A 15,822-nucleotide genomic window follows, 5' to 3' on the forward strand; every position below is an offset into this window, starting at 1 on the left:
TCCGATTCAATTACCGGAGACTTCTTCATCTTCATCTTCATCTTCATCTTCATCTTCACGTTTGGAGTCGGTTTCTGTTTGTCGATCGGAAGGAGGTAATCGTGTTTCCATGGAGAAGGGGAGTTGCAGGTCGTTAAGGTACTTCAGATGAATATACAAAAGGAAGGATTCATGGTCATATATCTTGCTTCTTTTATTCAGGGCTGAAATGGCTACAGGGAGTTGTTTGTTTGTCTGTCATTTTGTCATTGTTAAAAGATGAATCTTGTTTGGTAAAAAAAATATGTTTTTAAAACTCTCTGAATAATTTTGTATATCGGGATTGGGTCTTCCAAACTATTCAAAATTTTAATTTTATTCTGAACAATTATCAAACAACCATATTTTATTTTACATAATATCTTATAAACCTTTTAATCATTCTGACCACTTAATTATGCGAATCTTATAAACTTATTCAAAATGTACTTGGAGCACTTTTAAGTTCTAACGAATTCTTTAAAATAAATTAAAAACTAAAAATTAAAATCTTTAAAATAAATTAAATTCGAAGTCAATAGCTTTTTTGTTTTGAAAACTAAAATATTAATTATATCATTAATTTTAAATTTTTAATGTTTGATTTTTATTGATAAAAATAATAAAATAATTATTCCATTTTTTCAAGCAATAAATTTTAGAATGTTCTTCAAATTTAAAAAATTAATGTTTCCTATGCTTTTTTCAATTTTAGAGAAATTTTAAAGGAATCTATTTAAAAAAATTAAATTAAAATCTTCATTTTAAAGAATTTATTAAAAATATTCTTATTACCATTTTTAAGCTATTTTATAAATTCTATTAATGTATTAATCATTTATAAAATAATAAATGAAAAATATTATTTTGTCAATTAAATCTTTCCAACTTCAACCATTTTGATATGTATAAAAATTTACTTATCTATATTATATTATAAAATATTTGACAAAAATTCTTAAAAACAACTTTGTTATGCATGAAGTACTGTATATTGATGCATATTACTTAAAATTCAAGATTACAAGTAATTATGCATAAATAGAACTTATTAAAGCTCCATATTTGAATTTGTCTAACTAAATGCGGATAAACATAATTAAATAGAAGATAAACATATCATTTTAAAATATAAAAAATCTAAAATATAATTAAGATAGTAATCGAATTCTAATAAAATAATTAATTATTATCTTTATAAAAAAATTATACTATTAAATCAAATATAAATTACTTTGTTATTGAATCTAAATTAAAAGTATAATAACAAAACTGAATTAGAAAATTACACAAAAAAATAAAAATTTTAAATAGTTAATTTGATGCTAATATCGATATATTTTTGTCTTTCATAACTTATCCAAGAAAATCATAACCGTTTCATATACAAAATTGCTGGAAAAACAAACAAACTTTGTTTACTAAAAGTTATTAATTGAAAACCCTTATTCAGCTTGTCTGATAACCGAATCGAATTATAACCGAATAATGCAAGGCCGATTAAACAGAACCTTATTTGGTTTGATTATCGAAACCGAATAAATCAAACAAAATAAACCAAAAACCGTCAGAATAACACCTCTACTATTAGTAGTAATTGCTTGAAATCAGTTGATTTCATCATGCTCCTTAGTTTTATCGGGAAAATGAAGAAACATTTCAAAAAAATATTTGGATAAAGAGGACGGAATCCTTGAATTTCTTTTATTCAAACATCAAAAGAAAAAAAAATGCAACTTGGGAGACATAATTGCTGTTGCATGACCTAACAATCTGTGTCAGGTCAAATTTATTATTCACATTGGATGTTCACATGTATATTTGTGTGATTTAAAGAACAGCTTTGTAGAAGCTTGTTTAATTCCATAAAGAGATTTGAATGGTTTGCAGGTCATCGATATTCAAGGTGTTGTTTTTTATCCTTCTATAAAGCGTTTTCACGCCTCTATAAAGAGTCGTCATCTTCATTCTCATTTTTATATAGTTTTAAAAAATCAAACCAAACATAACCGATATTATGCCCTTTCAAATAAGCTAGTAATAGATGGAGACAGGCTTGAATTGGAAGCTATTGCACATTTGTGAGGGACGGTGTTTCGTAAACTTTCACTCTATTTTTATGGAACTCTTAATAATCCATATGCCATATCAAACATGAGATCATTAAGTGCGTTTTTTTCACCATTATGAGCTAAATGGCTTGAAAATTATCTTTAAGATTAGGGTAAAAATAGTCTGATTTAAAAGGGGAAGATCTGGATATCATTTTATAGATGCATTTGTCGATCTTATATATTCCATATCCCAATCCTACCTCCAATTATGATATCATTATAACTCTTGTAAATAAGTGCTATAAAAGACGAAATAATACAATAAAGAAAATACAAAATTCAAAAAGAATACGAACCGGTTTGTTTTCATGTCAGGAAGTGGATATGTGAGGGAATGTTGAGGCCTATGGCAAACACAGTTTCCTTAAGATAGTTAACAAAGATAACCTTAGTTGAGAGTATCAGTAGGACGATACGTATTACATCTTTCACGAATATGTCTATACATCATATTATACCACTTTACTATTGCGGGTTATGCCATCTTATAATCTAGCAATTAGGTTCTTCTTTCCATAGCTATGAGATCATACTCCACACTAACCATGTATTTTAAGGATTTCCAGATTATATTGGATTCCTAGTAAGATCATAGACCAACCAGTTGCTTGAAGTCCTTATAATCTGAAATACAATGTGAATCGCTAAATCCTTCTTCATTCACAGGAAATGCAGAATAAGACAATTTGAACTCATGAGTTTGCCTTGAATATCTTGTGACTAGAATTGTTCGAGTCCTTATTCAATTTGTTAAAGATTCTCGTTGAACAATGCCTTATTCTCTATCATCAATAGAGATGGTGATTATACCATCGTCACCACACAATGCGTTTAACATTTATCTTGCACTAGTCAATATGATTAGACTATATCAAGAACACGTACATGTGTCAGTTAACTCACAATAGCATTGGCCAGATGTAATTATCAATACCTTAGGTATCCAATTTCTAGGATCCTAGTTGTTCTATTTCACTTTTGCATCCCCTTAGCCATCTTCAATGATAACTCGATAAGTGTAACATCAACATAAAGTTATATTACGATCGATAATTTAAATCCATACTTGATCGTGAAACTTTGATGCCCTTGTATTAGAGTTTCATTCAGGTCATACACTTGATAACACAAGTTTGTAACCTTTTACTCATTGACTTGTCACTTTTATTTTTCATCAACGATCTCTAAAGGTTGTTTGATGCCAAATTTATTGGATTTGCATCAAGTCATTATTTGGTTTCAGATTCATGAACAAGGAATTAGTAGGATTACTACGGTTGTATAGTCAATGGAAGCATAGTCAACCATCTTCGTACCGATACTCATTTCCTTGGGCAACTCAACATGTCGTGGAATATTATGAGATGTTTCGGTTACTCATTGAAATGAAGTTTGTTGAACACTATTTGAATGTCTAACAAGATTTATTAAACTTTTGGTTTTAAATCTTGCAGTCCTAATCATCCAAAACGATCTCATAATATAAAACAACAAACTTGATCAAAATCAAAATCAAGTGGAGTTGTTTTTCACAGATGTTTCACTGTCTGATATCTCCATATCATGACACTTTGCAAGCTTCAATATGTACTTCTCACCTTCGATGTATCAGTTGGCAATACAACTATAGAACCTAAAAGCTTCAACACATGAGTTGAGTAGCACAAAGTACTTATCATTGGCAAACTTGCTTGCCGTACAACCAAAACATAAAGAACATCGTTTAAAAAGTTAAAAACTTCCCAATAGAGCATATCAGTTATATTGTTCCAATTGTAATGACCGTCAACCAATACCACATGTTTCCTGGTCATTGTGCAATAGTGTCTGAACTCAAGCTTGACATCGTTCACATCAATGTCACAGAACAAAAAATATTACATGTTCAGATTGTAATTTCAGAACTCATAAAGATATAATATGTAGTCTATGCAAAATTTCAATTGCAAGCATCTCTGCGTTTGGTACACGAATGGGACTGCACAGACAATAGTGAGGTAGCGAGTGAAAGAATCATGAGAGTTTTGATTTCACATGAGCAGTTTAGTAATTTATTAATTTTATCCAATCTTCCTATTTTTGTTCCACCCGTCTTGGTTGACGGTTGTCCCACTCAGTCTTGTCGGGTCCCGGTCTAAATGTCACACCACACGCTTTGGCCAAGTTTTTCTTCTGTTACATCTTGCATAATAAACGCAAACCAAGGGGGTGTTTGCCAAATGCTTATCATGTAGCACTTATAGGCAAGAGTCACCACCCTCACTTACCTTATCGGGCATCAAAATGGATTGTTGCTAAGCGTCTCTTACCTGGTAAGTGTTAACCAGGTAAGAGTCTTCTCACTCACTTATCATGTCAAGTTCTCGGACCTTGCCATTCTCACCAAGCTATAAGTGACACCTTAACCGGTAAGCTTACCCTCTAAGGCTATGGTAACAAAATCTACCAACTTATACGTAGAGCTAATAACCTACTTTCAAAGGCCATTCTGAGAAATTCCAGCTTCAACAAGCATCAAAGGGACAAATTGGGGTAATCATGATTTGTGATTCGACCATTTTCCAATGGAGACACTGAATGTTACACCAAATTTGGTGTAATGAATATTAACACACCAAATTTGGTCACATGCTCACTATCCTTGACCATAAAATAGTAAAGGATGCTTCATTAGGTTTTACACAAGTTGAAATGCCATTTGAGGTTAATGATTAATTGAATACGATCGCAAGATGTATTGCGGTTTATAGTGTTTTAAACACCCTGATAATGTTTTCTACTATTACAGCAAGCAGACAGATAATATCCATGAGATACAAATAAATGGGAAAAGAAATAGAATCAAACCAGATCAAGTTGGCCAGTTTCAATTAGTGGTTTTATTGACTTGTAACGCAGTGCATATATGTCCCCTGCATACATGTCCAATGGGTTTTCTTCTCCACTGTCATTGAAGATGGCTCATGTTAATAAATAGTTGAGTAGTCTTATAACATCGAAAAAAAAAGCAAAAGATTACTTGCCTGTCATCGACTGGGAGAGATCCTAAAAATTTTCTGGTTCTACAGATGACGAATGCATCTAATTTTGGTTCCATGACTGAAATTCATTCAGGGGTAAAGGTCAGACATAAAGTCCATAGCTTGAGGGGATGATAAGGGGAGAAAAGGGGGGGGGGGTCCACACAGTTCATATAGTACATCAATCGAGTGAGAAACACAAAAGTGTTGAGAACCCATGAAAACCAATCTCAACGTTTGTTTCACATGAATTTGTTTCATCTAAAGATGGGATTTAAGGTATTATTTCACAATGCGAAACAACACAGTATGTTTCACATGTATTCATTCACAATGTGAAACAACACATGTTTCACTTGTTCTCATGGTTCTCAACATTTTTGAGGTTCTCATTTGAGATGATGTTGAGCTTACATACATGTACATGGAGACAGTATTTCAGTTCAGGTAAAAAGAAATTACCCATGTCATCCTCTTCACTTATAACAGATTGCTTCAAATGGGACTTGTAACGATCGGGCAATTTATTCGAAACAGATTGCTCTAAATGTTGTTTCATGTCTTCAATGGACCTGAAACAATAGTGATCGGAACCTTTGAGAAATATTTATTGTGTTGTTGCTGGTTGAAAGTCAGATGAAAAATGGCATGTTACCTCTTGGCAAACTTCTGTTCTTCTCTAGACAGCCTAGCCCAAAGATCAGCAGTTTTTTGGATGTGGAACATGAATTTCTCAATCTGTATTTCAGATTCAATTGACATGTAGGCATATTAGGGAGTTAACTAGATGAATACCTGATAGATTTCAGATTAATTGGAAATCTCAATTTAGTAGGTGGTCTAACGAAGAACTTAGCCATGGCCAGATCAGTTGAAAGACAGAAATAGTTCACCCCCATTGCAGGAATTTTCAAAGCTTGGAGTTGGATATCTCATGACAAATAAAGGATCCTAACAATGTTTTCTTTGTCACAATCTAATTATCGCTTCATATAATGAATAAATTATGGAGAAAACAGGCACGACTTTCATCCAACCTTCCAACAGAAACATTGCTCTAAACTAAAGTCTAGAAAATAAACAGAAGATATTTTCCAAAACAAAAGGTATATGCTGAGTACATGTTTAGTTTATGATACCTTCTGAAGACGAGTCCTTAGATATGATCTTAACAAAAACAAAGTCCTATCAATATCCATCTGATAAAGAGAAACAGTAAGTGGGTCTTCACCATTCTTCATGAACTCCTCCACAGTTTCTTCCTGACCATCAGAGAGGGAAAAAAGGGAGAAAGAGATTACAACAGCAAAAGATATTACAGTTGGTCTACTACATTTGGCATGAGTTCTTTAATTCTGTGAAAGAAAATAGCAAATTAACTTTGACTTTCAGGGTAAAAGATAAGAGCAAAATTTGTGGCAGCCACCAAGCTCATCATTTTATTCCATATAAATTAAACACCCCGGAATATACACATTCACTCCAGTATGCAAGTATTATATTTTTTGGCTCCAAGAAAAGAAAAAAACATCGAGTTTTAGGGTAACTTTGGTCATTGGTGGTTGTCATAGACTTGTTCTAAAAGAAAAGGAAGAAAAGACAACCGAGGCTTCCCAGGATAGCAAGAGCAGGGAGTAGTCTTTCATCATTCAAGTCACAAAAGTAACCAAAGGGTCATTGACACAGTGGTTTCCAGGTTACCCACAGAGCTTGGTCCTTCTATAGGTGAAGGGTTCAAGCTCGCCAAAGGAGAGGAGCGTGTGCGTTTTGTGGTATATAAATATTATATACTTCTAAAAAAGTCATGGGAGTAGATCCTCCGATCTCCAAGGCTCACTGGCAAGGACTCTGCTCTTAATTCTTTAAAGTTGACGTGGCTTCTAAGATTTTCAAGATTTATGACAAATAACATAATTTACAAAATTATTTTCAAAATTACCCAAGGTTTGAACACCGCAATGAAAGTACAAAGCTAGCGAAGGACTGGTTCCATGTGATTTCACTTGTTTCAGTCGAAATGACTTCTGATTTAGACTTGAATCTCCATTTTACAGTGATCAGTAACTCCATTTTTACCACAAATCCGAGTTTCTACACCATAAACAGACTTCCAAAGGTAACGATCCACAATATACTATCGACAAAAGACCAATTCAACAGAAAACTAAAAGAAAATCAATTAGCGACACAAACAAATCTTCATGAATTAGTGTTGAACACAAAATTCAAAACCTATGATGAATAATCAATATTGGCAACAACAAAAAAATCACATATGAATGTACGTACCATCAATTGAATTTGTTCTCTGGACCTCTGAACTAAAGAAGACTCAAATTGAAGAATCTCAGGGGCTGCCTTCTCGTTCCGCCATGAACGCTTGAGGAGATCTGCATCTGTCGTGGAAATCAAGGTTTCATAGTCGTCCATGGCCGAGAACCCGCCTGTACCCTCGCCTGAACCGGACTCCATGTGATCTCAACCACAAAAGTAAAGAAACAAGATGTAAAAGCTTTTCTGTAGTGTCGGATTTCAAGAAACTGGACTTCCTATTGAACAAGATGAAATTTAGGGTTTTGGCGCCAAAATGTTAATGATTTATAATGCCATGTTCTCGAATTTAGAAAAAGAGTGAAAAAGAAAAAAGAGAATTTTAGGAAGGAAAGAAAATAAATCTTAAAAAAATTTGTTATTTGTTCGTGTAATGCGACGGAAGCCATGAATTTTAACGATTTTGAAGTTTTAATGGTTTTATTAGATAAGGTTTAACGATAATACAAGTTATGATTGGTCTTTACATGTAAATACAATTTGAATAAATAAAAGTTATGGTTTCAATTATAGTCTATCGATGAAAAAACTGTATAACAATTTAAAATCCAATATACTTAAAATCCAACATATTTAAACGATTCTACAAATGTGTTCGATTTACACAAAGAGCAAATAATCAAGAGATAGAAAACGAGACCGAAAGTTTTATAACAATTGAATGAGAGAACATTTAATAACTTATGATGAATATCAATCTGAATCTCACATTGGGGGATGAGAAAAGACATAGAGGTATGAGATGGTGAAGACATGAGTAAAATGTGTCAAAAGTATATTGAGAACATGAAAAAAAAGAAGATAATAACGTGCATTGATAACTTGTACTATATGTCATTTTATTTGTAGATTAAGAGATTTTAAGACTGAATGTATAAAGTAGTAGTACTTAATGCATTATGAGCTGTTTTTAAGACTTTGTGTATAAATGTATAGTATTTTATATATTAAAAATTGTTTTTAAGACTTTTGATAAATCTGGTTTATAAGGTAGTAGAGATGTGGGGTATTTTGTAAACAACTAAACTTTGGGGGCAAGTTTTAAAAATGTCAACATTAAGCACTCATTGATCACAAAATTCCAATCCAAATTGATCAAAATCACGGGTACCATTGGAAGCAATGTAGCCTCCGCGATTAACAATGCTCTCCGCGGCGCTGCGGTCAGCTTCTGTCTCATCTCTCCCGATTCTTTCCTTCAAACTCAAACCCCCTTCATCTTCCAGTTTCTCTTCTCTCCCATTTCTTCAACAACACCATCACCCACTATGGTCAGGTCTTCAGAGCTGGAGAGACAGCTCTCTCAACCACAACCGCTTCTGGGGATCTTCTGGTCCCGAACCCGAACCCCCAGTGTTGAACCCAGTTGGCCCAGATGAGGAAACCCTACAGCTCGCTTCGCTTACTTCTCTAGCTGAAATGGGTGCCATGGTTTTATCCACCGCTGACCCTTTAAAGAAATCGATGATTTCTCATCTTGCTTACTCTAGGTGGCGCAGAGAAAACCTCCCTATTGGGGTTTCTAAACCACCTGATAGGCCTGCTCGTCCTCCAAAACCCCAATTGGTTCGTTGCTTCTCTTGTTTGAACTTCTCTTTATTCCCATTGCAAAATCGATATTATTTGGAGACCCAAGACCAACTTTTTATTTTATTTTATAATTTTCTTACTGCTTGTTTATAAAGCTTGATTGATGTTTTCAGGATTCTTGCCATAAGGTTTTAGAATTCAAATTTAAAATATGAAGTTGAAAATAGCAGATTCAATGTGAAACTCTCTTTATGATTTCAGTAACTTTTTACTCGTTGCATTTGTGGGTATAGAGTTTTCAATTTCAACCCCAATTCCCCAATATCTTGATGAATTGATAGTGGGTTTTGGGATTTTCTTTGACCATTGCTGTAACTCCTGATGAATATGTTATAGCTTCCTGTTTGTAAAAATGAATGAATTATGATTTGTTGGGAAATAAGCACCACATTGCTTAAAGTTTTTAATTAGATTATTCTTGGATGATAACTTTCCATGTTTCAACAGAAGTATAGCTTAAATTTAGTCTCTTATTTTGTGATAGCCATTTTCCCCTTTTGCTGTATTGTCAAGGTGCTAGCTATCCTATGAATTGCTTCTTGTTACCTATGCATGATGTATAGATGGTCTTCTTAATTGTACATTCAGGTGTCTCCAAAGGAAATCCCGGCTCCAAAGAACTCTGGCTTGCCTCTTAATGCCTATATGCTACACAATCTTTCTCACGTGGAGCTAAACGCAATCGATTTGGCATGGGACACTATTGTTCGGTTTTCACCATATAACGAGCTTCTTGGAGACATGTTTTTTGCTGATTTTGCTCGTGTTGCTGATGATGAGAGTCGGCATTTTGCTTGGTGTTCTCAGAGACTGGCTGAGCTTGGATTCAGGTGAACTATTTTAATACGGGTCTATATTTTTTTTGATAACCTGACTTCAAAATTCCATTTTGCGAATTACCCTTCTCTGCATACTAGTTATGGAGACATGCCAGCCCATAATCTACTATGGCGTGAGTGCGAGAAATCTTCAGATGATGTTGTAGCACGCTTGGCTGTGATCCCACTAGTTCAGGTGATTTCATAACTTGACGGGTGTACGAAGCACCAACATAGATATGATTTTAATGGTTATGTTTTTAAGCACTTTGGTCTGTTATTGTTTATTACTAGTTCTAGTTTTCTAAGTTCTATAATATTAAAATATATTCAATACCATGTTCTTCAAACATTTTTACTAACTAGAACTAAACCCTTGACCGTTAGGGCGGGAGTTGGTTATTGGTCGGCCAAAGATGCTTTTTTGGTTTGGCTATGAACTCTAATTTGGATATTCCATTGTGCAATATAGGGCCAACTTAGCAGCAGAAATAAACACTTCGATGCAAGAGTAGATGCATCTAGATGAATTCATGTTCCAAGGACTTTCAGATCGTATTTGGTTGATGAACTCTATGGGTTATATAGGAGAATATCTGACATATTCTTTTTTAATGCATGACCTTTTGACAGGTTTAATAATGCATCTGCCTAACAGAAGAATGTCTCTTCCTAACACATGAATGCCTTAAAAGTCTTTCAGAAGGTCATGCATTTAAGATTAATTTGTTAGAAGGTTATTCTCCTATATAACCCTGAATTTTATGGTGTTGGTACTATAAGGCAGGCATGCCATTGAACGATGGCAATGCATTATGTTATCGTGCCCTTGTGAAATAACTTTAGTGCTATTAGTAGAATAAGATGGACTTGTTATTGTATAATGTACTTGCCGATTAAGCACTTGCTAGCAAAGTTAAGAGGAAAAATTGATGGGCCTGAACCATTTATAGTATTGGCCTCTTATGTCTTGTATAAAGTATTGGCTCCAAAGGTCAAAAGTACCAGGAGGTCTCAGGTTCAAATCCAAGGAGGAATAAACTCCCCTTGTGGCCACGGAGGTTCAAATGCGGTGACTCCGGGCTATCTGCAAAGCAGATGGTCTCCCTGGGATTAGTCGGCTCGCATAGTGGGTTGGATATCCAGGTTAATCAAAAAAAAAAAAGTAGGCCAAAAGAAGGGTATTGTATTATTTTATAGAACACAATAATATAAAGACTATTATGCCTACTTATTTCCTTTGTATTTGAAGCTTATGAAGTAGCTTTGACACCAAAATCTTGCTTGTGGAGCAAATTATCAAGTTAGAAGTTACGGGATTTATGAATATTTATATTATTGTTATGTTAATAGGAGGCCAGAGGACTTGATGCCGGGCCTCGACTTGTGCAAAAGCTAATCGGCTTTGGAGATTGTAAAACATCAAATCTTGTTGCTAAGATTGCCGAAGAAGAGGTTGCACATGTAGCCGTTGGTGTGTACTGGTTCGTTGCAGTCTGCCAGCAAATGGGTCGCTCCCCTTGTCCTACATTTAGAGGTTTGTATTCACCTTCTTTTCTTGTACTTCCTCCATCCCGAAAGGATGTAAAGTATGATCTTGACAAAAAACTGTCGAGACTATTAATTAAATGTCTAAAATGCCCCTTACATAATAGAATAAGAAAGAACTTTTGAACTACAATCAAATTCCTAATTTCACGTAACAATTACTAAAAGGCTAGTAGTTACGGAGAACAACTCCTCTACTATTTGGGGAAGAGGTCACGTCTGTGTACCTCTTACCTCCCGGATCCACCTTTGAGGGGGATATATTGGGCTTATTTGGTTTGGTTATTGAATGGCTGCTAAAAAGTAGGGAAATAGACCAAATAGCCAATCTCCCCAACCAGCTTCATTTTTAGCCACTTCGTTTTGAACCAAGTTCCCATCTGAGCTTAAGCAAATGCCTTACGCATTTGTGTAGAACCTACTTTTCAGATTAAAAGAAAAAGAAAAAAAATTCTTTATGCAAATGGGGATCCTTAAAGTTTTTTTTTTTTTTTTTGATTAACCTGGATATCCAATCCGCTATGCGAGCCGACTAATCCCAGGGCGACCACCTGCTTCGCCGATAGCCCGGAGTCACCGCATTTGAACCTCCGTGGCCACAAGGGGATTTTTATTCCTCCTTGGATTTGAACCTGAGACCTCTTGGTACTTTTGACCTTTGGAGCCAAGCTCAAACCAATCAGGCACCACCCTTGTGGTTATTTTTTTAACTTTCTTTTGATCTGAAAATCGAGTTTACACAAATGCCTTAGAGTTTACACAAATGCGTAAGACATTTGCGTAAATTGTGGCTAAAGTAGGAATTCAATTGAAAAAGTGGCTAAAAAATGAATTTGGTTGGGAAAATTAGCTATTTTGATCAATTTCACTAAAAAGCATAGTAGGTTTAAGAACTTCCCCAAAAAGGAAATATTTGTGTTTTCTAGACAGCCCGAAATAAGAAAGTTTGGCATTTCTTTTTGAATGAGGGATTGTTTGTTTCAATTTTCTTAGCAGTTTTACACCTTCAAATATTATTCGCATATATCAAATTCTTTATTTTCGATTGTCTTCTTTGATAGACTTGCTGAAAGAGTACAATGTGGAGGTGAAAGGGCCCTTCAATTACTCTGCTCGGGAAGAAGCTGGACTTCCACAGGACTGGTAAGGCCGTACCTTATGTGAAAAGTCATCCCTGCCCCTTGGCCGAGGCCTGAAAACTTCTCGTAGTTGGTTACTAAATGTTACCGTCTCCGTTCCATGAGGGTTATATAGGTACGATCCGTTACAAGGGAGCACATCGAATAAGGAGCAACTCACTAAGGTATGTAGCCCGCATTTACCAAGTCCATGGGAGCAAATTTGTAATTTTAGCCTAAGGGTTTGCCGAAAGACGTTGGAACATCTCCAAATGGGAATTGTTTTCGGTTTTCATGGGATGGAGGAAGTATATTTTAACGAGACTGATATTTCTTATGAATTGTGAAAAACGACAGGTTCATGATAGACTCGCTCATATCATATCCATGGAGAAAGAGAACTCGAATTTGAACAAAGAAGAGTGATCGGCCAACTTTACATCTAAAACCGAGATCAACTTGCAACATCGATGGTTTACAAGCCAAGGTAGTCTTTATCGTATTTTGGGCGCTCGATAGATTGATATATTCGTATATACCATAAATTTAGACAGAAATAGCTTAAAATTCACAAGATCACGAAGCCTATAAGCATCCACCATTGGCATACATAGGGTAATTGCACACAAATAGATCAAACTTCCTTTTGGAGTATCTACTATTTATATACTGCAAATTAAACTCACGCACACTTGGTGAGACTTTTAACCCCCGAGCTCTAGGTAGGTGGGTTTACCAGGTACCACCGGACCAATAGAAACATCGAGACCTTACTTCTTTTCGTTTTGGCCATCCAACGTGCTTTGGGAGACATGGGCCCCATCTTCATTCTCGTCCTCGTCCTCGTCCTCGTCTTTGTTCTCATTCTCGTCCTCATCTTCGTCTTCCTTCTTCATCTGGTCCTCATCTTCGTTCTCGATCTCGTCCTCATCTTCGTTCTCGATCTCGTCCTCATCTTCGTTCTCGATCTCGTCCTCATCTTCGTTCTCGATCTCGTCCTCACTTTTGTTCTCGATGTCGTCCTCGTCTTCGTTCTCGATGTCGTCCTCGTCTTCGTCTTCGTCTTCGCGTTTAGGATAACCCTTAAGCTCATGTAACTTCCAAGATCCGTTGGGCATTTGAATCATCCCTTTATTTTCCTGAACCCACCAGTGTTGAGGTATCATATACTCTTCCTTCAACAAATTGGAACGCTTATTCACGAGTGCAAGATCACGATCGACTTCCAATCGGAACTCGGCCTCAATACCGTGTGAGCCCGCAAGAGCATGCAAATATGCGGCCTCCATATTATGCCGTTTGGCATAGCTTTCGGTAGGTTTCAAGTACTTTGACTTTCGGGTATCAACCCATAATTCTTGACCAATATGTATGTACCCCACGAATGGGGGTAAAAGTGGTATGTAGTCGATTACATTCACAACTCGTAGGATATTAAGCTTTTCTTTCTTGTGCAGGAGTTCACGAAGACATATGTTGCCGAGGAACGGGTTTCCATATGCGAAAACTGTGACAGGAATCGTTTTTTTGGGTCGAGATTTGGTCTCGTTGTAGCCGTTGATTGCTATGTCGCCGCCACTTAGTGTCGCTAGCGCCCCACCTAGACTGTGGCCGACTACTGTTATGCTCGTTTCTTCGTCCTTGTATTTTTCGACTAGCTGTCGGACCATCGACAAAACCTGAAAGTTTTCATGGGTTCGTTATGGAAATGATTTGACTTAAACCATTTACTTGGTTTTTCATTGTAAAGAGATCATCGTTCTCAATAGTAACTAAGACAAACTTCGTTACATTTTGATGAATTTTGTTCTTGTTATAACTGTTACTTACTCGAGTATGAGACTTACCTGGTCTCGAGCACTGGTTTTGTTGAAACGAGATCGAGAATTACTGGATGTATATATCGAAAGATACCCTGAATGCACTTGAGCACATATTGATTGCTTAAACACCTTCGATGCCGACACCAATGGGAAATCAAAATTCTCGACCCATTCCGCTATCTGTATCGTCCCTCGCCACGAAACCAAGATATCTCTCCGCCCTAACAAACGCTTCCCTCGGTCTGTAGACACAGCAACGTACCCCATCCAATTCGACTGCCCCAACCACGGATCCTTCACAAGAGATTTCAAAATGTACGACTGAGGAGAATCGGGAGACGTAGACGTGGCGTAAATGTACTTGACGATCCTGTACTTTATCGGGTTGCCCTTATCGATGCCGACTTCTGAAAACATTTGTTTTTTCGAGAATTTGCTCGCACCCGTGTATCTGGACTTGCGGTCCACAACAAACGTATCGTAGTTGGCCTGAACCCTTTCGCCGTAATGAATGAGGTAACGCCTTAGGTCGATATCCAGAGGTCTTAAAAGCGAGTTCCATTTATCTTCGCCGCTCAATTTTCGCCACTTTTTTGCAAAACTGCGTCCCGGCGGCATCTTGTTCTACGTGTTTATCTTCTTGAAATGAGCACGAAAATATAGAGTACGAAGCGAATTTTAAAACCGAAGGAGTGAATCACGCAAATGTTGTGTTGTTACAAAACTTTGTTACGTATACGAGAATAAAAGTTATAACAATACGCAGAAGCGGAACCAAAAAAGTTTTTGAAAGATGTCACCATTGAAACGTAAAGGTCAAAGCTATACAATTGTTTTACAAAATCGTAATAAAAGCAAAATGAATTTTTTTATTTTGAATGATTAAGTACTTATTTTTTTTTGAATGAATAAATTATTGAACTTTCTTATTTTGAATGATTAAGTATCTGAAAAAGAAACCATTAAACTTTTAGAAATTGGTTACATGCATCATTTTAACTGAACAAACTATATGTAACTGGCTAAAAAATGTTTTAAAGTAAAAAAAAAACATAAACCGGTTTATTATTATCAAATTCTACGCCATTTAAACCCGCACCCAACACCATCCACTACTAAAAAATAGGGTTTTTCCGACGGCAAAATCCGTCGGAAATCCGTCGGAAAAACAACTTTCCGACGGATTTAGCCGTCGGAAAAACCCCCGCCGCTAAATGCCTTTTTTGACGGAATTTCCGACGGATATGTCCGTCGGAAATCCGTCGGAATTTTTTTTCATATATTAGTAATTGTCCGGGTTAATTAGAAGTAATCTAAAACGGGATTTAGATTTTCCGACGGATTTCTGACGGAAATTCCGTCGGTAATTATATTTTAATTTTTTCTAACTTATAATATGAAAATATTTTTATTTTTATTTTTTTCCGACGGAAATTCCGTCG

General features: G+C 35.7%; 3 protein-coding genes across 3 annotated transcripts; 1 reads left to right on the forward strand and 2 right to left on the reverse strand.

The window, feature by feature from the left end:
• Window positions 1-4,857: 4,857 nt before the first annotated feature.
• LOC112525881 (DNA replication complex GINS protein SLD5) lies at window positions 4,858-7,673 on the reverse strand. Its single transcript, XM_025136196.1, has 6 exons — window positions 7,442-7,673; window positions 6,292-6,414; window positions 5,808-5,890; window positions 5,615-5,724; window positions 5,156-5,231; window positions 4,858-5,076 (listed from the first exon to the last, which is right to left on the reverse strand). The coding sequence occupies exons 1-6, from the start codon at window positions 7,622-7,624 to the stop codon at window positions 4,974-4,976; spliced, it is 678 nt and encodes a 225-aa protein (XP_024991964.1). The 5' UTR covers window positions 7,625-7,673; the 3' UTR covers window positions 4,858-4,973.
• A 915-nt stretch (window positions 7,674-8,588) lies between these two features.
• Window positions 8,589-14,344, forward strand: LOC112525567 (uncharacterized protein HI_0077). The gene is made up of 8 exons (XM_025135747.1): window positions 8,589-9,049; window positions 9,662-9,903; window positions 9,991-10,087; window positions 11,245-11,428; window positions 12,501-12,582; window positions 12,694-12,742; window positions 12,915-13,044; window positions 14,015-14,344. The coding sequence occupies exons 1-7, from the start codon at window positions 8,627-8,629 to the stop codon at window positions 12,981-12,983; spliced, it is 1,146 nt and encodes a 381-aa protein (XP_024991515.1). The 5' UTR covers window positions 8,589-8,626; the 3' UTR covers window positions 12,984-13,044; window positions 14,015-14,344.
• Window positions 13,328-14,998, reverse strand: LOC112524981 (phospholipase A1-IIgamma-like). Its single transcript, XM_025134925.1, has 2 exons — window positions 14,405-14,998; window positions 13,328-14,236 (listed from the first exon to the last, which is right to left on the reverse strand). The coding sequence occupies exons 1-2, from the start codon at window positions 14,996-14,998 to the stop codon at window positions 13,328-13,330; spliced, it is 1,503 nt and encodes a 500-aa protein (XP_024990693.1).
• Between the last annotated feature and the right edge of the window lie 824 nt (window positions 14,999-15,822).

Source organism: Cynara cardunculus (assembly GCF_001531365.2).
Source record: "Cynara cardunculus var. scolymus isolate 2C chromosome LG 13, CcrdV1, whole genome shotgun sequence".
Lineage (NCBI taxonomy): Eukaryota > Viridiplantae > Streptophyta > Magnoliopsida > Asterales > Asteraceae > Cynara > Cynara cardunculus.